The 21,821-nt window shown below is 43.5% G+C and overlaps 1 protein-coding gene and 1 pseudogene across 1 annotated transcript in view; one reads left to right on the top strand and one right to left on the bottom strand.

Moving 5' to 3' along the window:
* Positions 1 to 21,821, bottom strand: part of RNF169 (ring finger protein 169) — an 83,698-nt gene that overhangs the window by 18,966 nt on the left and 42,911 nt on the right. The window contains exons 3-4 of the mRNA XM_062196713.1: positions 9,001 to 9,147; positions 2,193 to 2,311 (exon numbers count right to left, since the gene is read on the bottom strand). Of these exons, the coding sequence (XP_062052697.1) occupies positions 2,193 to 2,311; positions 9,001 to 9,147 (266 nt within the window). The remainder of the gene's footprint in view (positions 1 to 2,192; positions 2,312 to 9,000; positions 9,148 to 21,821) is intronic.
* Positions 13,301 to 14,027, top strand: LOC133764859 (large ribosomal subunit protein eL8-like; annotated as a pseudogene).

Raw genomic sequence — 21,821 nt, 5'->3', positions numbered from 1 at the left:
TTCCATTTATTCTGGGATAGTTGATTTGTCTTCTACTGTTTGCCCAGATTTTACATTTCCACTCACCAGGGACTCAATCTTTTATGACCATTGACCATTGTAAGAAAAATAAATATATGAGGAAACCAAGCTAATTCTTTTTTAATATATCCACATGCTACATCTCATTGTCAGTACTAACCATTCTATATTGTTTTCCTAAATATAATTGGAGTTGAAACTTGGTATTTTCATATCTAAGGAAAAGGCATATTCTAAATCAGAGATACATTTCACACAATTACCATAATTAATGTTCCATGACATCAGCAAACTATCTCCTAAAAATCTAACTATACCAACTAAATCCAAGTCACTGTCTTAATAATTATACTAATAACTGAACTCAGCCTACAACTTTGGATATTTGAAAAATTTGAAAATGAACCTTGTACTCTAGAAATACATATATTTTATATATGTATGTTACAAACATATAAAATATATATGTAGTGCTGATTGCAACCACTTCTTAATAATAAAATCTAAAGTGAACATTCTCCTGTTAATGAGTCCCACTGTGGCTCAATGACAAGAGGAAGGGGGGGGGATGGACCAGGAGCAGGCAAAGGAGGAGGTGGCAGAGACACACAAGATTCAGAACACACTCCTCAGTACAGGCTTTTCCATTTTGCCCATTAGACAGAACTTCTCAGAGTTCCTTGCTAGGCATTTTTAAGTAATGACATATTAATCTGCTACCCATCACCCACCCCTACCCTGCCTCAACAGAGTGAGTTACAAGAGTAGGGATTGGAATTGGTGATAAGTAATTCACCTGTTCAGTATCCACTGCAACTAATTGGAGTAAGCAATTTCTCTTGGCATCGTATTCAGATTTTAACAAATTTACTTTCCCAAGTTATTTAGTACTGAGATATCAATTAATGTTTGTAAAGCAATATTTATTGGCTTTGGAGAGTATTCATTGTGACTTGATTGGAATGGATGGTTTCGATCTTTCTCTTTTTTCAGAAGATCCCTCCTAGAATCACTAACTACACCCACTGTAACTGGGGGTCTCTACATACAATCTGGAGCTGACATCCTGACGAGCACTCTTGTTTGTTGTTGTTGTTCTTACTTTAGAGGGCCTCTATAGTTCAAGTTCACCACACCATGCCAGAGCCCTATCTTGATCATGAATGAAAAGGACTGCTACAACACAGGGCCATTCAACAGGTGTCACTGTGTGGATGCTGGTTGTGGGAGGGCCTGCCTGTGGCAGGGGCTGCCACGGCCGGAGGGCGAGCGTTGAAGGGAGAGGGAGATACCGTGAATTTTGCTCTCAGAAATGACAGAGGAAAAACCAAACTGCTCCACAAGAACACACACAGGATTCAGAAATAGACACATGCCAGGGATCACAAAAGGAAGCAGTTTCTAAAATTCCTAGCTGCTTTTCATCTTATTTATGAGACTTGTGGTAAAATCCATAGAGCACAGGAAAGGTCTAGGTCTGTGTCCCTGAAGGCAGCAAGAGAGATTGTGCCACGTGGTGCTGGGGGGAAGGAGGCGCTAAACCCCAGGCTGAGGTGAATTGTGCCAGCAGGGCATGTGCTAGCTGCTCCAGAAACGTGTGCGGAAGGAAGCAATGAGTCCGTGACTCCTCCCTCCACTCCTGTGTACCCCCCCCACCCCCCCGCCTTCCATCTAGCCCTGCGCTACCCTCCCAGCATTCGGCGTTCACCCAGCACCTCCCTCCTTCCTCCACGGTCGAAAGGACCAAGAGCTTCGTTGACAGGGGTCTTCAAAACTGTTCAGTTTGCCTTCTTGAAATCCATGAAGGGAAACCTTAGGTCTATGCATTGGCTTTACTGCCTACTAGATTTTAAAGTCAACAGCGAGAGTCCATGGGTATTGTCAGACTAAAGATTGTGTTTTCCCTCAAGACGAAAGGTTCAGACTTTGCAGCAGAGATATTACGCAGTCCTACCCTGAGGATGTCAGAAATGGGTAAATGCTACTTTCCTTTACAAATTCAGATCAGCCACTTCTGCCTCACCCATATTTGAAAATCAGCTCCCATCTCTTTCCCCTTCTTCCACCTCCCCCAAAAGTAGCAACAACAAATACCTTCACTCCCCCAAGCCCTTTGATCTCACACCCCCAAAATGAAAGAACCCTGACTGAATCCAGGATCAGCCTCTTACCCTGCCAGGAAAGCTAAGGAGTAGGAGTTGGTCTTGGAAACAAATGCCGAGCGATGCGTCTGGGTCAAGTGGCCACGAGAAGGTTCTTCATTCTCTGAGTCTGAGAGGCGCGCAGGACACTGGTGAGGAGACAAGGGAGTCAACACTGTCCATCTGGGATTCCCATGGAATCTATTCCACATGTAGTTTCAGATCTAAGTCTCTTCTATGTCCCAATGTAGGTTTCCAACTGCCAATCCCACTGAGCCATCCAGAAACCTCCACGCCATCTATGACTCTTTTCTTTCCCTTTTTTTTTTTTTTTTTTTTTTGACAGGCAGAGTGGACAGTGAGAGAGAGAGAGAGAGAGAGAGAGAGAGAGAAAGGTCTTCCTTTTTCTGTTGGTTCACCCCCCCAATGACTGCTGCAGCTGGCGCACTGCGCTGATCCAAAGCCAGGAGCCAGGTGTTTCTCCTGGTCTCCCATGCGGGTGCAGGGCCCAAGGACTTGGGCCATCCTCCACTGCAGTCACGGGCCACAGCAGAGAGCTGGCCTGGAAGAGGAGCAACCGGGACAGAATCCGGCGCCCCAACTGGGACTAGAACCCAGGGTGCCAGCGCCACAGGCGGAGGATTAGCCTAGTGAGCTGTGGCGCCGGCCTCTTTCCCTTATTTCTAAGTCACAATAACACTTGTACAGCAGTTTTGACTACCCTAGTACTTTTACATATTTTATTTCATTTGTTCTTTATATCAGTTCCACTGAGAGCAGAGATTATGTTTTATGGATGGAAAATTGAGGCTCAGAGTGCTTAATCTGCCTATGATTATAGAGTTAATAAACTCATAAGGTTGATTGTAAATTCAGAGCATCAGTCTCCAAATTATCTCCAGGCTGTTTCCACTCGGCTCCTAAGATGTCTCAGATTTAATCTTCCCACTTCGACTCACTGCCAGCGTCCTACCTTAGAGTCTCATCATCTTCCTCCTATTTCAACAATCCACTCCGTGGTTTCATTCTCTTCAGGTTTTCTTCACTCGGTACTCTTCATATTACCAAGAATTATCTTTCCAGCACATAAACAGAATCCTGTCAGTACCTGGCTTAGCTGGGAGTGGCTTCAGGATAAAGATGGAACACCTCAACACGGCTGAATTGCCTTCACATTTGCCCCAGCCTTCTCTCACATTCCTCCCATCAGTTCCCACACACGGAACCCCCTGGACTCCAGTACAGCCCAGCTGCGGCCCCACTGTCCTCCAGTGCCTGTCGGCTTTGCCTGCGGCCCCAGTGTGCACTCTCTGCCTGTGACATACTCACTCACTTTTCAGAGTCGTCTTGAACATCACTTCCACTGGAAAGGCTTCCAAGTCCCCCTAGATTCAGCTTTTCCCATTCATTGATGCTCATTTTACTTTGGAGTCCCTTTTTTTAATCTTTCAATTTACATTTTTGTATATTTTAGTATATTTATGCCTTTTACATACAACATTTAGTGAGGTTCTGCCCGATGTTTCAATATGAGAATCTTTTTCTTTCCATATAGGTAGGAACTAATCACACTGAATTTAGCTTCTTATTTAGAGGTCTGTATCATGCTTTACAAAATAAACTCTGTGTACAGAAACACAAGAGACTGTCTTTACCATTACATAGTAGGTAAACAATAAATATCTAATGATTAACCAGTCATCTAACGATCAAGTGATTATCAAAGTGGAAGCTGTAGAGCCAGAGGATAGGCGAGGCGTCAGGTCAGTGTCCCTTCGTTCCTCCCGCACCGTTACTCCCCTGGCAGCTGCCTGTGAGTGGGAGGTGAAGGGTTGCGGCCCATAGAGGAGCCTGTCCGCTCTTTAGAGAACCCTGCTGTACAAAATACTCACTGGAGAAACTTACAACACTAACCCATCGCCAAACTTCCTATGATTCTCTTCTCAACCCTGGGGATAAACAAAAAAGTCTGGGACCGAAACACTCAATAGGAGACAGATGATGGCAGTTTCTCTCTTTTTAGGCCCTTCATAATCAACTCAGTACCATGTACAAGAGTGCTAAGATCCCAGCTCCGATGCCTGGCTGCCATTTCACTGTGGGGCTGGGGCTTTGTCTCTCTGACCCTCCACTTCCTCACCTTTAAAATAAAGATGGTTCTGCCTCCTTCAGCGATGCCCATAGCCATTGGAAGCACGGACCGCATCAGTAAACAAGCAGTGATTTTATTTGTATTCACTTGAATACTATTAAGATTTTAGGAAAAATGTTGGCTTTATAATAGATACATGCCAAGTTCCTTTTAATTGTTGGAAGTCGCATTATAGCAACAACTGATTATTTGGACAAAAGCTAACCCACCCCTCTACGTTTCTACTCTACAAAACCTAGAACCATAAGATAGGACAACATTTACCTCTCATCATTCACCTTGGGTAAAAATAAGCTTATAGCACTAAGGACTCCGAAAATGGTACAGAATATGCATACATGAAATCCCTGAAGTTGTACTTAAAAAATTTCACGTAAGGTGTGAGGAAACTAGTTTAGTGCTCTCCAGTACTACTGGTGAGAGTATAATTATATGCAAGGTTTCTGGAAAGCAACTGAGTAATAAATACCCAAACTGTTAAAAAGGATACTACCAGGGCCAGTGCTGTGGTGTAGTAAGTTAGGCCTCCATCTGCAGGGGCACTGGTTCCGGGTCTCGGATGCTCCACTTCTGATCCAGCTCCCTGCTAATGGCCTGGGAAATCTGTGGAAGATGGCCCAAGTGCTTGGGCCCCTGCACCCGTGTGGGAGACCCAAAAGAAACTCCTGGCTTCAGATCAGCACAGCTCCGCCATGGTGACCATTTGAGGAGTGAACCAGCGGATGGAAGACCTCTCTCTCTCTCTCTCTCTCTCTCTCTCTAATTCTGCTTCTCAATAAATAAATCTTTAAAAAATAAAATAAAAAGGATACTACCTTTGACACTGGCATTCTACTTCAGGTTAATTTATTCTAAGGAATTAATGAAACAAGTGGATTTTCATCACAGTGGTGTTTATGTTAGCAAAATATCAATAGGTTATTAATTAATCAGTTAAATATATTGTAAAGTCAAGAATGCTAGGAGACCACTAAATAACGATGTGGATTCTTTACTTAAATAGAAAGCTGTCCGTGATTTAGAGTTAACTAAAAACAGGACATAAAGCAGTATGACTAGGCTGCATTTTTTGAAAAGGAAACAATATACTAGTATCATGTGTATGTACGAGTGCACTTCAGAATGTCTGTGGTGGAGTGGGTGGTTAAGACACCCACACCCAAACCCAGAATGCCTGGGCTTGGTGCCTAACTCTGGCTCCTGACCCCAGAAGCTAATGCTGGGCCTGGAAAACAGCAGTGATGACGCAAGTCCTTGGGTTCCTTCTACCATATGGAGGCCTGGATTGTGTTCAGCCCTGGCCCAGCCTCCTGGCTGTCATGGACATTTAGGGAGCAAACCGGCAGATGGGAACACACTGTTTCTCTCTCTCTGCCTCTCAAATAAGTAAAAAACTGTATTTAACAGATCATGAAAATGCCTATTATGCAAACACTATGCATGGATTTCAAACATTTTTGCACCAAAATAAATTTATCTTTCAATTCTATTTTTCATGAAGCTTTTGAAGCCCTTGTCCGTGTGACTAGGGAATAAATCTGGCTGGAAGTATATTTACCAAACTGTTTGCAAGGAATATTTCTAAGATGTGGGAGTGACAAGTAATTTTTCATTTTGCTTTATAATCTTTAATATAACTATACTTGCTATAATGGGTTGTTCTAAGAACTTACATTAATATTATTGAGTTAATTGTACCACAGCAAATGGTCCTGTGCCCGTGGTGTTTCCATTCTTGACTTCTATAATAAACTCCTTCTTCCCTCCACTGGGATTCATTTCACATGTATCAAATCCTTATGAGGTGCAAGGCACTACAGGAGATTTTAAAATGGGTAAGACACATCTCTTATACTCCATAAACTTACTGTCTAACAGAGAAACACAAATACACATGCATACAAAACTACCATTAGAGAGAGAATAAAACAATTCCTGTAAAAAAATTACGAAGTAGGGGGAAGGAAGGGAGAGTGGATGATCAGAGTGGAGGAATCCCTGCAGGTTTCATGGACATGGAGAAAGGGCAGCCCTTCAGCAGTTGAGCGGGATGGCATTGCAATGGGTTGAAAATGCAACAGCAATGGCTTCAGGAGGAAAAAGCCCAGAGTGGATGACTGGGGGAGAGCAAACCACTCTGCCCCCGGGAGTTCTGAGGTTTATGCGATGATGGACAGACACACTACAATCACACAGAGGAAGGGTTCTGAGTTCCATGGGAAGGGGAGCGTCACTGCAGTTTTGGGGCAGGAGAATGAGAGGACCATCCAGCTCTAATCATAATACTCTAAATGAACAACTAACCCTCAACTGGCTTCCCACAGAGGCCACTGGAGACTCCCTTGGGTCCCAGTTTAATGCAGCCTTGGGTAATTACATGAAATTTTTTAGCTCAACATCAAAAACTTGCAAGACATAGAGTTTTTACAACCCTTGAAAAAGGGACAAGTACTTAGCCTAGTAGTTAAGATACTCGGGTCCCACACAGAAGTACCTGGGTCTGACACATAGCTCGGTTCCTACTAATGCAGATGCTGAGAGGCAGCAGGGAAGGCTCAAGCAATTGAGCTGGTGCCATCCATGCGGGAGACCTGGGCTTCAGTCCAGCCCACTCCCAGCCCTTGTGGGCATTTGGGGAGTGAACCAGCAGATGGGAGCACTCTCTGTCTCTGCCTCTCTAATCATTTAAAAGCAACAACAACAACAACAAACTTAAAGAAGTCCTGAAAAACAACAACAAAAAGCAAAATCTCAAAAATGTAAAAGTTGAAGTGTTTCTGCATCAGGTTTTATTAGAGTGTTTTTACTTAGAAAATTGTGTGAAACTGGCTTCAACCAACAAATGAATCTAAAAATTTCTACTTCCTTGATTCTCCTTAAGATTAAAATTAGGCTGATACACTTGATTTCATTTACAAAGACGTAGAGGCCAAAGAAGAAAAACAGGAGAGCAATTTCCTTAATCTCGACGTGAACTGACATCAGAGGCCAGCCACGGAGGAGTCCTGGGTTCTGGCCAGGCCCGGAAGAGTGGGGACCATGTCCACCACCGCTGGTTTATCCCCAACAGAAAGCTGTTTCTGGGTGGTTCTGTCTGTGCTGCTGGGGTGAAGAGGTGGAGCTGCAGTCTTCAGAAACCACAGGCTACAGTGGGACAGTTGGTCAGGGGAAACACTGAGACACTGAGACATATGCTCATCACCCATCTTCCATCTGCTACCCCAGCTGACTGGCACCCTCCCCAGTAGCAGTCTTTTGCCCTCTGTGGTCGAACATTTAGAGCATTAGGAGTACACAAACACTCACCCTTATTAAATCTTTTAGAAGGCTGAAACTTTGTAAAATGCAAGTGGTTACTTTTAATAATAAGTTACTGCTGCTATTTTATAACTGGACTCACATGCACGTGGCAGTTAGGCTACTACCAGCCCAAGAGAGCTTCCACACTTCAGTTTTTGAAGATAAGGGAAACTGTCTGTGCAAAACATTAAACCAGAAGCACAGGGCGCCAGCTTCTGGATGAATGTTCTAAGCCTTCTTCTGTAGCACCAGCATCCCCTATGGGCACCGGTTCATGTCCTGGCTGCTCCTCTTCCCATCTGGCTATCTACTATGGCTTGGGAAAGTAGTAGAAGATAGCCCAAGTCCTTGGGCCTCTGCACCCATGTGGGAGACCTGGAAGAAGCTTCTGGCTCCTGGCTTTGGATCAGCGCAGCTCCAGCCATTGTGGCCAACTGGGGAGTGAACCAGTAGATGGAAGACCTTTCTCTCTATTTCTCTCTCTCTCTCTCTGTAACTCTACCACTCAAATAAATAAATCTAAAAGACAAACAAACAAACAAAAAACACAGAAGCACAGAGAAACCAAGTAATGGGGCCAAAGTTGTTGGCTACACAACTAGGACTTGTCTGAAAGGTACATGTCCAGACATTTTTTTTTTTCCTACTCTATAAGTTGCCTCTTTATATGGTAAACCTTTATTAATTCCAGTTAATCAGAAAGGTAACCTGAAACAAAATATTTTAAGAGATAAGACTTTAAGTTAAATGCATTCAGCAAGTAATAGAGGGTGTCCAATCCAATGTGACTTACTGAAGAAATAAAATTCACCTGTAATTAACCATTTGAGTGTAAGTAGTGGAGCCTCCAAAAGCACCTTCTTGTGTAAGTTGAATATACAACATACAACCTTTTCCAGTAATTTACTTAGTAAATAAGTAATGAGGGAAATTCAGGCCAGCTTTGGCCCTACTGGAAGTCACACCTGGTCAAAGTCAGACTAAGTAATATCAAAGCCCTACACTGTGCTGCCTAGGGCACCACAAAGAACAAAGGCAGATAAAATGTAGGCTTTAAGGAGAACCCAGTTGAGGCTGTAAGACATACAGAACTGAAATGCCAGATAACAACATGTAAATCACAATGACAAAACACATGTAAAACTTGCCACAAGTAGTAGGTGAGACAGGAATTTTCCTCTCACCTCCCCCAGTCTGTTCCCCGAGTCCTCCCATAAGTCTCACTGTCCCATGCCCAGTCCATTTCCTGCAGCTCTCTCAGGGCGCTAAGCACTCCGCTGTCCCTGCGCTCATGGTCAGCGAGCGTTACGCGTCGGAGTTCCCCAACACCGGACTCTGGCCCGCATCACCCGGCTGCCTGCGGATTCTGGAGGCCGAGCCACTCACCCGCTCTGGGTTTGCTTTCAGGACTGATGGCTCATCTCTTTTCCTCTGCTCGTCCATTTTCTTCTTCCCTGTTTCTGTATCCTCTGCTAACAGTTTGTGGATTTGATCTTCAGAGGTTTTTTCCTCCTGTAACTTTTCTTCTCTCAGCTAAAAACACAAATTATGCAGAAGACAGCAGAATTTTAGGCAACTCTTGACATAAAAATATCTTTTACTCTTTAGTCAGTGGGAGCAAACAGATCACACAACAGTTCCAAGACTGTTTTTCTTATCAGACATAGAGCCTTCTTGATTTTTAAGTAAATCTTCTAAAAAAAGAATCCTGGCTCTTATCAAACATAGAGTCAAAGGGATCACACAAACAAGACTAGTGTCTGCTAATACTAACTGATAGAATCAAAAAGGGAGAGAACGATCCAACATGGGAAGCAGGATAAACAGCAGACTCATAGAATGGCAGATGTCCTAAATAGCACTCTGGCCTCAGAATCAGCCCTTAAGGCATTCGGATCTGGCTGAAGAGCCCATGAGAGTATTGTAGGCATGGAAAGCCAAGACACCCTGGAAAGAAAGAAAAAAAAAAAAAAGACCTAAATGAAAGATCTCTGCAAGTGAGATCCCAGTGGAAAGAATGGGTACCATCAAAGAAGGAGGTACCTTTCTATGAAGGGAGGAGAGAACTTCCACTTTGACTATGACCCTATCGGAATAAGATCAAAGTTGGCAAACCCTAAAGGCTTCCATAGCCTTGGCAATTCATGACTAGAGCCTAGGGAGATTACTGACGCCATGAACAGGAGTGTCAAATTGTTAAGTCAGCAACAGGAGTCACTGTGTACTTACATCTCATGTGGGATCTGTCCTTAATGTGTTGTCTAATGTGAAGTGATGCTATAACTAGTACTGAAACAGTATTTTTACACTTTGTGTTTCTGTGTGGGTACAAACTGATGAAATCTTTACTTAGTATATATTGAATTGATCTTCTGTATATAAAGATAATTGAAAATGGAAAAAAAAACCTTGTGTTAAATTGGAAATTGCATAGAAAATTAATTTTTTAAAATATCATGTAGGATCTCTGTCTTTAATGTGCTGTACACTGTTATTTAATGCTATAACTAGTACTCCAACAGTATTTTTCACTTTGTGTTGCTATGTGGGGGCAAACTGTTGAAATCTTTGCTTAATATATACTGAATTGATCTTCTGTATATAAAGAGAATTGAAAATGAATCTTGATGTGAATGGAAGGGGAGAGGGAGCGGGAAAGGGGAGGGTTGCGGGTGGGAGGGAAGTTATGGGGGGTGGGGGGAAGCCATTGTAATCCATAACCGGTACTTTGGAAATTTATATTCATTAAATAAAAGTTAAAAATAAAATAAAATAAAATAAAATTTGACTGCTCTGTGTTCTTGAATAATAGGAAACCATAAGAGCTAAGATAACACACATAATAAAAAAAACAGGGGCTCAGGAGTTTAGCCTCGTGGTTAAGATGTTGGTTAAGATGCTCACATCTGGGCCGGTGCTGTGGTGTAGTGGGTTAAGCTGCCACCTGCAGTGCCCGCATCCCTTATGGGTGCCAGTTCAAGACTCGCCTGGCTCCACTTCTGATCCAGTTCCCTGCTGATGTACCTGGGAAAGCAGTGGAAGATGGCCCAAGTGCTGGGGCCCTGCACCCATGTGGGAGACCCAGAAGAATTGACTGAGTCCTGGCTTCAGAATGACCCAACTCTGGCCATTACAGCCATTCGGGGAGTGAAGCATCGGATGGAGGACCTCTCTCTCTGTCTTTCCCTCTTTATGTCTATAACTCTGCCTCTCAAATAAATAAATATTTAAAAAATAAAAAGGACACTCATATTCCACATCAGAGTATCTGGGTTGGACGCCTGGCTCTGGCTCCTGACTCCAGCTTCTCATGAATGCAGACCCTGGGAAGCAGCACAGTTGCTCAAAGAATTGGGTTTTGCTGTGCAGGCAGGACACTTGCATTGACTTCCTGGCTTCTGGCTTTGGCCCCAGTCCAACTTTAGCACAGAAGCAGCAGATAGGAGCTCTTCCGTCTCCCAAAACTAGACAGAACATTCTTTAAATTAATAAAGTAAATATTCACATTGCCAAAATATGCTGATCCTAAGGACTTTCCTTATGCTCAGGGGCCAGGTGTAACTGCATGGGCCAGAAGGGCCAAGACAGCCACATGGAGTCAGAGTATTGGGCTGCGCCTTGTTAGCAACAGAAAAAATGATTTATCACAGTCCCAATGTCTATACTCTAATCTTGTAGCCACAAGACAGGCCAAGACACAGCCCACAAAGAGACTTAGGGCAGAGGCATAGGCAGTGTGGCTTTACAAAAATGGACTGTGGAATTAAAAACCCGAGTTACTCTTGGACAAATGAACCATCATGTATTTGTTTGCTTCCAGCACAGGAGATCATGTGACTTACTTTGCCAGTAGCAGTGTACAGAACAGATGACGTAACCACGGAACATACTACTTACCATAGTGTCCTGCTGTACACTTACAGCTCATTAAGCCTTCCCTTTCTAGCTTTATTCCCTTTTCACTGCCCATGGATTTAATAAGATCTAAATGAGATGATGTATATTAAAGCAACCATAGGCTACTAATATTTTTAAGCATTCTTATCTAAAAAAAAGTGAAGCTTAAGGACCAATCAATATCTTTAATAGGCTGTTGGTGCCTTAGAGTTAAACCGAAAAAAAAAAAAAAAATGGGGCAGGCATTGTGGTGCAGCAAGTTAAGCCATTGCTGGAGATGCCCGCATCCCTTATCTGAGTGCCTGTGTTCCAGCTACTCTACAGTTCTGATCCGCTTCCTGCTAATGCACCTGGAAGACAGCAGATGATGGCTCAAGTACTTGGGCCCCTGCTACCCCTATGGGAGACCCAGACGGGAGTTCCAGGATCCTGGTTTGGCTTGGCCCAGCCCTCAGTATTGTGGGCATTTTGGAGAGTGAACCAGTAGACAGGAAAATCAATCACTCTCTTTCTCTATTACTCTGTCTTACAGAGTAATAAAAAAAATAAACTTTTTAATTAAAAAAGGGACGGGGGGGACAGGCATTGTGGCACAGTGGGTTATACCACTACTTGGGATGCCAGCATTCCAGACTGGAGTACCTGGGATTGAGTACTTCTCCTCCAATCCTGATCCAGCTTCCTGCTAATGCAATATCCCTGCATCCACATAGGAGACCAAGTGGAGTTCCTGGCCTCTAACTTTGGTCTGACCCAGCCCTGGCTGTTATGAGTGAGTAAATAAAAGTGAGTAAAAATTTTTAAAAAATGACAATAGCAATAAACAACAATAAAGCCTTAGAATTACCTTTGCAACTCCTACAGGTCTGATGACTATAAGTCTGAACCAGCTTTAGGCACTGAATCTAATTCAAGAAGTTATGAATATGCAAAGAACACTAGACTATGCTATGTCAGGAGGAGATTCAAATAAAATAATATACTCCCAACTCTGTCCAATTCAAACAAGAACACATGAGGATTAAAAGTCGATCTATATGGCAGGCCAGCACTGCAGCATGGGGGGTTAAGCTACTACTTGGGATGCCTACATTTCATATCACAGTGCTGGTTTGAGTCCCAGCTCCTCTATTTCCAAACCAGCTTCTTAATAATGTACCTGGGAAGGCAGGAGATGACGGTACAAGTGCTTGGGTCCCTGCCACCCATGTGGGAGATGGAGCTCTGGACTCCTGGCTTAGGTCTGGCCCAGCCCCAGCTGTCGCAGGCATTTGGGAAGTGAACCAGCAGATGGAAGATCTCTCCCTCTTTCTCTGACACTCTGCCTTTCAAATTAAAAAAAGAAAAACACTTTTTAAAAAGTCATTCTGTTCCTCCAGCCACTCAAGATGCTGCAAGAAAATTAGGCTGGGGGCCTCTCTTGGGGTGTAGTGGGTAAAGCTGCTGCCTATGACACTGGCATCCCGCATCGGTGCCAGTTCAAGTCCTGGCTGCTCCACTTCCAATCTGGATCCCTGCTAATGTGCCTGGGAAAGCAGTGGGAGATGGTCCAAGTAGATGGGCTCCTGCACCCACATGGGAGACCTAGAAGAAGCTCCTGGCATCAGCCTGGCCCAGCTCCAGCCACTGCGACCATTTGGGGAGTGAACCAGCAGCAGATGGGAGATTTTCTCTCTTTCTCTCTGCCTCCTCCTCTCTCTCCCTCCCTCTCTCTCTCCCTCTCTGTGGTTCTGCCTTTCAAATAAAATAAAATAAATAAATAAATAAATAAATAAATAAATAAATAAATAAAAAGGGAAAGATGGTGGCCCCGGCCCATGCTGTTGCAAAGCAGCAGGAGGCCAGGAAGATGGTAAATACCATGTGAGCAAAGGCCTGAGAACTTTGGCAGTGGACAGGACATCCAGGCCAAAAGGGATCCCCCCGATTTTGTCAAATGGCCCTACTCCATCTGGCCGTGGTGACAGAGGGCCCTCCTCCATGAGAGGCTGACAGCGCCTCCTGCCATTAACCTGTCACCCAGCCCCTGGACTGGCACACAGCTACTCGGCTGCTGAAGCTGGCCTGCAAAGACAGCCCAGAGATGAAGCGAGAGAAGCAGGGGCTGCCGGCGAGGAGGACGTCCCCACCCAGAGACCACCTGTCCTCCAAGCAAGGGTCGACACTGTCACCGCCCTGGTGAAGAATCAGGTGGCTCAGCTGGCAGAGGCTGCACGTGAACTGGATGCCATCGAGCTGGCTGCCCTGCATCCTAAGTGGGGGGGTCCCTTACTACATCTGTGAGGGAAGGCCCACCGGAGGGCCTGCGCCACTGTCACCTTCACGCAGATGACTCGGAAGACAAAGGGGCTCTGCCTGAGCTGGTAGAAGCCGTCGGGACCCAGTATGACACTGGACGTGGTGAGATCTGCCATCTCAGCCACCCTCACTGGGAGGCAGCGTTCTGGCTCTCACTGCCCATCTGGAAGAGGCCACGGCTAAAGAACTCTTCACAAGGGGTCGGCTCTGTGGTGTAGTGGGTAAAGCCGCCACCTGCAGTGCCGGCATCCCATATGGACGCCGGTTCTAGTCTCAGCTGCTCCACTTCTCATCCAGCCCTCTGCAGTGGCCTGGGAAAGCAGTAGAGGATGGCCCAAGTCTTAGGGCCCCTGCACCCACATGGGAGACCCAGAAGAAGCTCGTGGCTTCAGATCAGCACGGCTCCAGCTGCTGTGGCCATTTGGGGAGTGAACCAGCGGATGGAATACCTCTCTCTCTCTCTCTCTCTCTCTCTCTCTGCCTCTTTGTAACTCTGTCTTTCAAATAAGTAAAATAGATCTTTAAAAAAAAGAAGAGGAGGAGCTTGTCACAAAGCTGGGAAAAACAAGCACCATGGAGCTTTCTCATAAGAATTCAACTCCTCAATAAAAATAAATAAACAAAGGCTGTGGCTAGGGACAAAACAAAACTGAACTCTATGCTGACTGACCAAATAAACAACCAGTGTCTTCTGAAGATCTTAGATGAGAAGGTCTTGTCCAACATCTTGGCCATGGGCCACACAAAGAGGCATTTTATTTTTAAAAAGACAGGCAGAGCAGCACAAAAGAAAGCAGGTTTGGCAATATCATAACTGCCACTGGCTGAACTCCGGGTCAGGGGCTGAGCTGTCTGTATAGACATCTTCGCGCTAGAAAACCAAGGTTTAAGAGCTCAGTAACTTGTTCCAGTTCACACACCCACAGGCCCGGGCACCGCGATTCAGATCTGTGTCTGTCTCAGTAGCTCTCAACCAAGGATGGTTTCTGTCCCACGGGGGAACATTTGGCAGTGTCTGGAGACACTCATGTTGTCACAGCTGTGGCAGCGGCCCGGTGTGCTGCTGGCCCTCAGCAGAGGCCAGAGACAGCTGCTCAGCACCCTAAGTGCAGGGGACAGCAACCCCCCCGCCCCAACACACACATAAATAAATGTAACTTCTAGAAAACTAAATATTCAACTTTGCTGTACATATTTTAGTATCATTCTGTTTAGCACTTAACAGAGTTTGCAGCCCATGCTCCCTAGCTTTTCCAGTGGTTTAGAACGTACCCTGCCTTCTAGTAACTTTCATTGCTGTTCTCAAAGTTTTTGGCAGCGGATTTTGTTGCTAGCAAAGCAACCTTTTCATTGCAACATTGATTTGCTGATCATCTTAACAAAGCTAAGAATTTGCAAAAATGAAAAACTCATCCATGCACTTAAACCTTAAGAATCAAGTTGGTAGGGGTCGGCACTGTGGCATAGCAGGTAAAGCCACCGTCTGCAGTGTCAGCATCCCATATAGGTGCAAGTTCGAGTCCCAGCTGCTCCACTTCCGATCAAGCTCTATGCTGTAGCCTAGGAAAGCAGTAGAGGATGGCCCAAGTCCTTGGGGCCCTGCACTGCTGTGGGAGACCCAGAAGAGGTTCCTGGCTTCTGACTTCAGATTGGCGCAGCTCCAGCTGTTGCAGCCAATTGGGGAGTGAACCAGCGGGTGGAAGACCTCTCTCTCTTTCTGCCACTCCCTCTCTATGTAACTCTGCCTTTCAAATAAATAAATAAATCTTAAAAAAAAAATCATGTTGGTGTTTTCTCTGAAGTGGGTTCTGTCAAGGTAGGTTCCCTGCCCCCTTCTGGTGGTTATTTATAAAGATTGGAGAACTTGGTTTCTGAGTTTTTCCAATGATAAAAAACTCAGGAAGGGTCAGAACTTGAATAAAAATACCCATCGTTGCTGCTTGCTAAATTCTCTTCCCTCTATATTGCAGGCATTGAGTTTCTAGTGCTCACCTCACTTCCTCCTCCAGGCCTCGCTAGTACTTCTCATGACCACTTTACAGCCACAAAAATGCTGACTCAGTGGTTACAGCTCAAAGTCACAGCATCTGAACTAAGGAGTTGGATTTAAAGCAAACCTTGGGCTTCAGATCACGTTTCTCAACCTCAGCACTACTGACACTCTGGGCTCAACAGCTCTCTTCTGTGGGGACCTGAGCAGCATGAGGAGGAGGAGCAGAGGGAGGAGCAAAGACAGCCAACACGGACGGTGCAGCCGGAGGTCCCACGCTGGCTGCAGGACGACGTGAAACACTGAAGTGCACCTAAGACGACGTGAGGACAGAAAGAAACCCTGTGTCTGCTGACTCCCAGGTCCCACTCATCAGTCTGCCCCACCCTGAATAAGTCCTCATGAGAGGGACCAAGACCCTGGAGCAAGGGGCAGATGGGAGGAGCCTAATCATGGATACCAAGTGACCACCAGTACACATAGAAGATTCTTTCCTGCTTCTGTTTCTGCATCCCATTTCTCATACTCAGCCGTACTACCAAGAATCCTGTGCAGTTTTGTCCCTGAAAATCTTTACTTTGCTATGATTTTTTTAAATAATTTTTTTTTTTTCGACAGGCAGAGTGGACAGTGAGAGAGAGAGACAGAGAGAAAGGTCCTCCCTTGCTGTTGGTTCACCCTCCATTGGCCGGTGCACCGCGCTGATCCGATGGCAGGAGCCAGGTGCCTATCCTGGTCTCCCATAAAAAATGATAATATATATATACAGAAAAGAGTATGTCATAAATGTGAAACATGAAAAAAAAATCCAAGGAAGCCATCGTGTAACCACTGTTCAAGAGATCAATGTAACTCATCACCGGTGCTCCCTGTGCCGAGAAGCAACCATGGCTTCCACCACTCTGAAATCACTTGACCCACTTCCAAATTTTCTGTTTTTATCTAAGTGGAATCTTACATGTTTATTGAGCTTCCTTCCTTCTCTCAGCATTCTACTGTGAAATGCACTCACGTAGGTACATATGGTTACCTTGTCTCTCTGCATTTTGTGTTATGGTATTCTGTTGTTTGACTCCTAAGTATCTTAACCATCCAATTGTTGATAGCTGTTTCAATGGTTTCTAATTTGGGGCTATTTGGAAGTCAGCTGCTATGAACTATCTTGCATATGCATTGTCCCATAGAGTATATCCTGGCTGGGAACTGCCGGGTCACAGGTATGGGCACGCCACTGCAGTTTTCTAAAAACTATCTCCTCCCCACCCCCAGTCTTTCTTATTTATTCTTATTTACTCAAAAAGAGAGAGAAAGAGATCTTTGATCTGCTAGTTCTCTCCCCAAATGTGCACAACAGCCAGGACTGGGCCAGGCCAAAGCCAGGAGCCCAGAACTCCACCCAGGCTCTGATGTGGATGGCAGGGACCCAAGTCCTTGAGGCATCATCCTTTGCCAAGGGGCCCTGGTAGAAAGTAAAGCAGGAAGCCTGACAGAAAGCAGAGTCCCAGGTACCCGGAAATGGGATATGGGTGTCATGGGCAGTGTTTTAACTGCTGTGCCAAGTGCCCACCCCACAACTTCAAAATTTTTTTGGTAGCAAAATAGACTCATTTTTTAATCCCACCTTCCACAAACCTTCAGAAGTCCCTCAGCTCTGTGCAGACCCATGCATGGGCACAACGACGCTGTGGTCAGTGACAGACCTAGTACGTGTATCAGCACAGTCTGCGATATTCCACAATGACAGAGTCACCTAACACATCTCACAGCCTGTGTCCCCGTGGTTAAACGAGACATGGCCATACACATACTTTTCCCGCCCCTCACACAGCTTACCTTTTCTACTGCTAGTAGCGTCTTCTGAAGACAGGAAGTTCCAGGTTTTAACACAGAATATCAGTCTTTTACTTTATGGTTAGTGCTTTTATATCCCATTTAAGAAATCCAGCTTACCCCAACATCAAGAGACTATTCCGTGTTATCTTTAAGAAGCTTATCATTTGACCTTTCAACCTATAATCCACTGAGAGCTAAATTTTTAATCAACTATTTTAAGATATAATCTGCATATGATAAGATGAACACATGGAATGTGTAGTTCAATGAGTTTTCAGGAAGGTACATACCCAGGTAAGCATCTCCCTATTCAAGATATAGAACATGTTCCCACCACCCCTGGAAGCTCCTCCGAGCCCATTAGCAATCAGTCTTCCAACGGACTCAGCCCTAGGTACCACTAATCTGATCAATATAACCATAGCTTAGTTCTGCCTATTATAAAATTATACAGCATGGATTCCTTTGTGTCAGATTTCACTCTCTCAGTGCAATATCTTTGCGATTCATCCATGCTACTGAGCTTTATTAAGATATTCTTTTATATAGATAAAAGATATTCCATTGTGTAAATATGCCTTATTTTTTTTAATCCATTCAAATATTGGACATTTGGGTTACTTTAGTTTGGGGCTATTGTGAGTAAAACTGCTATGACCACTCATGTCTTTTTGTAGACAAATGTTTTTGTTTTGGTTGGCTGAACAGCTACCAGTGGAATTGGCTGGGTCATATAGAAAAACGTATGTTTAAATTTATAAAGCAACTGCCAAAATGTCTCCCATGGTGGTTATTCCATTTTATACTCCCACTGCCAATGCATGGAAGTTCCATCTGAGCCACATACTCACATTCATTCTCACACTCGGAATTGTTAAGCTTTTTTTTTTTTTAACCATTCTAGAGGACGTGAAATGATATCTCGTGGTTTTATTTCATGGCTCTGCTGGCTAATGAGGTTGACAGTCTTCTCACGCGCTCAGGAGCGTGCCTTTCGTGAAGTGTCCGTTCCAGCCTTTGATCTTTATTTATTTATTTTTACTCCGCTCGTAGGTAGAAACATTCCTTATAAATCCCGGATACAAGTCCACTATTAAATACACACCTTAACAATATTTTCTTCCAGCCTTTGCTTTGCCTTTTTATTTCCTTAATGAAGCTTCTGAGGAGAAGTTTTTAACTTTGATAAAGCCCAATATATCAACTTTTCCCTCTATGATTAGGACTTTTTGTGTCTATTTAGAAAGTCTTTGCCTATCCCCAAAGTCAAAGGATTTTCCTTCTGTTTTCTTTTGCACAGTTTTAGCGTCTATCTATCTATGATCTGCCGGTATTGATTTTTACATGTGATACAGAATGGAGAACTTCTCGCTGTCACTGATGTGTGGGTTGCTCCGTTTAGACCGTACTGTGACCGCTGAGCTCCCTGATGCCTCTGCGGACACCAACTGGCTACTGTCACAGACTGCTGCTTCTGTCCCCAACCCTCCAAAAGCCGCCGGTGACACCTAACCCCAGCGTGAGGGTTTTAGGAGGCAGAGACGTTGGGAAGTGATTTGGTCATCAGAGTGGAGCCTTCTCGACGGGACTAGTGGCCTTACAAGAAGACACCAGGGAGCCGTCCTCTCTCCACTCCCGCCAGCACATGACGACAGGAGACCACAGTCCTGTCAGGAGACACCTGATCTCCAGAACTGAGAAGTGAATTACTGTCTACGGATCCAGTCAATGCATTGTTCTAGCAGCCTAAGCTAAGAAAATTATAAACAAGTGGATCTATTACAGGATTATATTCTGTTACACTGGTTTATATGACTTTTTCTTGTGCTAATGCCATAATGTCTTAATGACTACAGCATTATAGTAAGTCTTGAAATCTAGTAGTAAAGTCCTCTAATAATAATATCATTACTTGGAGACAACATGATCCCCCATGTAGAAAAATCCACTAAAACCTAAAAAACACTGCTCAATCTACTAAAGTTTAGCAAGTCTGTAGGACAGAAAATAAAACTTAACTGTATTCTTATATACTTATATCAAGCAATTAGAAATTGAAATCCAAAAAATATCACCTATGATAACATCAAAATTTAGACATACTTAAATCTGACAAAGGACTTGGAAACTAAAAAACACAAAATACAACCTAGAGAAATTAAAGAATAAACTGAAAGATATACCATGTTGTTGGAGCTAAAGCCTCAATATTATTAAGGTATCAATTCTTGGGGCCAGTGCTGTGGTGTAGTGGATAAAGCTGCTGCCTATGGTGCAGGCATCTCATATGGGCACCAGTTCAAGTCGTGGCTGCTCCACTTCCAATCCAGTTCCTCGCGAAATGTGCCTGGGAAAGCAGCAGAAGATGGCCCAAGTACTTGGGTCCCTGCACCCACATGGGAGACCCTGAGGAAGCCCCTGGCTTCAGCCTGGCCCAGCCCTGGTTGTTGCAGCCATTTGGGGAGTGAACCAGAGGATGAAAGATCTTCCTCTCTGTCTTTCCTCTCTCTGTAACTCTGACTTTCAAATAAAATAAATAAATCTTAAAAAAAAAAAATTAGCAAGCTGATTATAAAATTCAGATGGATATGCAAGGAATCAAGAACAGCCAAAGTAACTTTGAAAAGAACAAAACTGAAAGATTAATATTACTAGATTTCAAGACTTACTAAAATCATAGAAATCAAAATAGCACATTAATATAAAGATAAATAGATACACAGTATAGATAGAACACGATCTAGAAATAAACTCAGAAATATATGGATAACTCATTTAATAAATGTGCAGACAGTCCAATGAAGAATGGATAGTCTTTTCAACAAATGGTGCTGGAACACTTGGGACATCTACATGCACAAAAAAGAACTTAGATTCAAATCCCACATTGTATATAAAAATAACAAAATGGACCATGGGCCTAAATGTAAAACCTAAAACTATAAAATTTCCAGAAGAAAACATTGGAGAAAATCTTTGTGACCTTGGGTTGGGCAAAACATTTATAGCTATAACAGAAAAAGCACAATTTATGATATTTTATCAAAATTTAAAACTTCTGCTTTTCAAATGATAAAAATGAAAAGACTGAGAGAAAAATACTTGAAAACATATAACTGATAAAGGATTTTTATCCAGAATTTATAAAGATCTCTTAAAATACATCAAGAAAATACATAACCCAAGTTTTAAAATAAACTAAAAAAGACTGCAACAGACATAATACCTAAGAAAATACACAAAAGGCAAATAAGCACATGAAAAGATGTTCAATACCACAAATCACTAGGGAAATTCAGATTTAACCACAATGAGATACCATTTCACACCTATTAGAATGGCTAAATTAAAAAGACTAACCATATCAAATGTTGTTAAAGATTGAGAGAAACTGCAGATCTTCTATGAGGTACAATTCTGGTAGGAATTAAGATGGCAAAACCACTTTGGAAAAGTTTTGACAGTTTCTTTAAAAATGAAACATACACCTACCATATGATCCAGCCATTTCACTCCTAAGTATTTACCTAAAAGAAAAAGAAATAGGCATCTATACAAAGACTTTTACATGAATACTCACAGCAGCTTTATTTGTATTTAGCCAAAATCAGAAACAACTTAAATGAGGCAACTGGATAAATGGTGACATATCCAAACTATGAACACTACTCATCACCAGAAAGGGATAAACTGGTGCAACAAAGTGGATGAGTCTCATTCCAGCTCCCTGCTAACATGCCTGGGAAAGCAGTGGAAGATGGCTCAAGTGCTTGGGCTCCTGTATCCACCTCAGAGACCAGGAAGAGTTCCTGGCCCCTGGCTTCCGATTGGCCCAGCTTCAGCCATTGTATCCATCTGGGGAACGAACCAGCAGATGGAAGGCCTCTCTCTCTCTCTCTAACTCTGCCTTTCAAATAAATAAATAAAATCTGGCGGTATATTTCCAGAAATAGAATTCCCAAATCATATGGTAATTAATTTTGGTAGGACCCTACAGACTTTTTTCCATAGGGGTTGTGCATTTTACATTCCCAGAAACAGCGCACAGGATTTCAGCTATTCCATATCCTCACCAACACTTGTTATTTTCAGACTCTCTCTATTACACATACATATTTCTGTTTTTTTACAGTAGTATCTCACTGCAGCTTTGATTTACATTTCCCTAATGACATTTTTTCATATATTT

Source organism: Lepus europaeus, chromosome 7 (assembly GCF_033115175.1).
Source record: "Lepus europaeus isolate LE1 chromosome 7, mLepTim1.pri, whole genome shotgun sequence".
NCBI classification, from domain to species: Eukaryota; Metazoa; Chordata; class Mammalia; order Lagomorpha; family Leporidae; genus Lepus; species Lepus europaeus.
The sequence above is the reverse complement of the archived record's forward strand: the minus strand, read 5'-3'. Positions and strand labels throughout refer to the sequence as shown.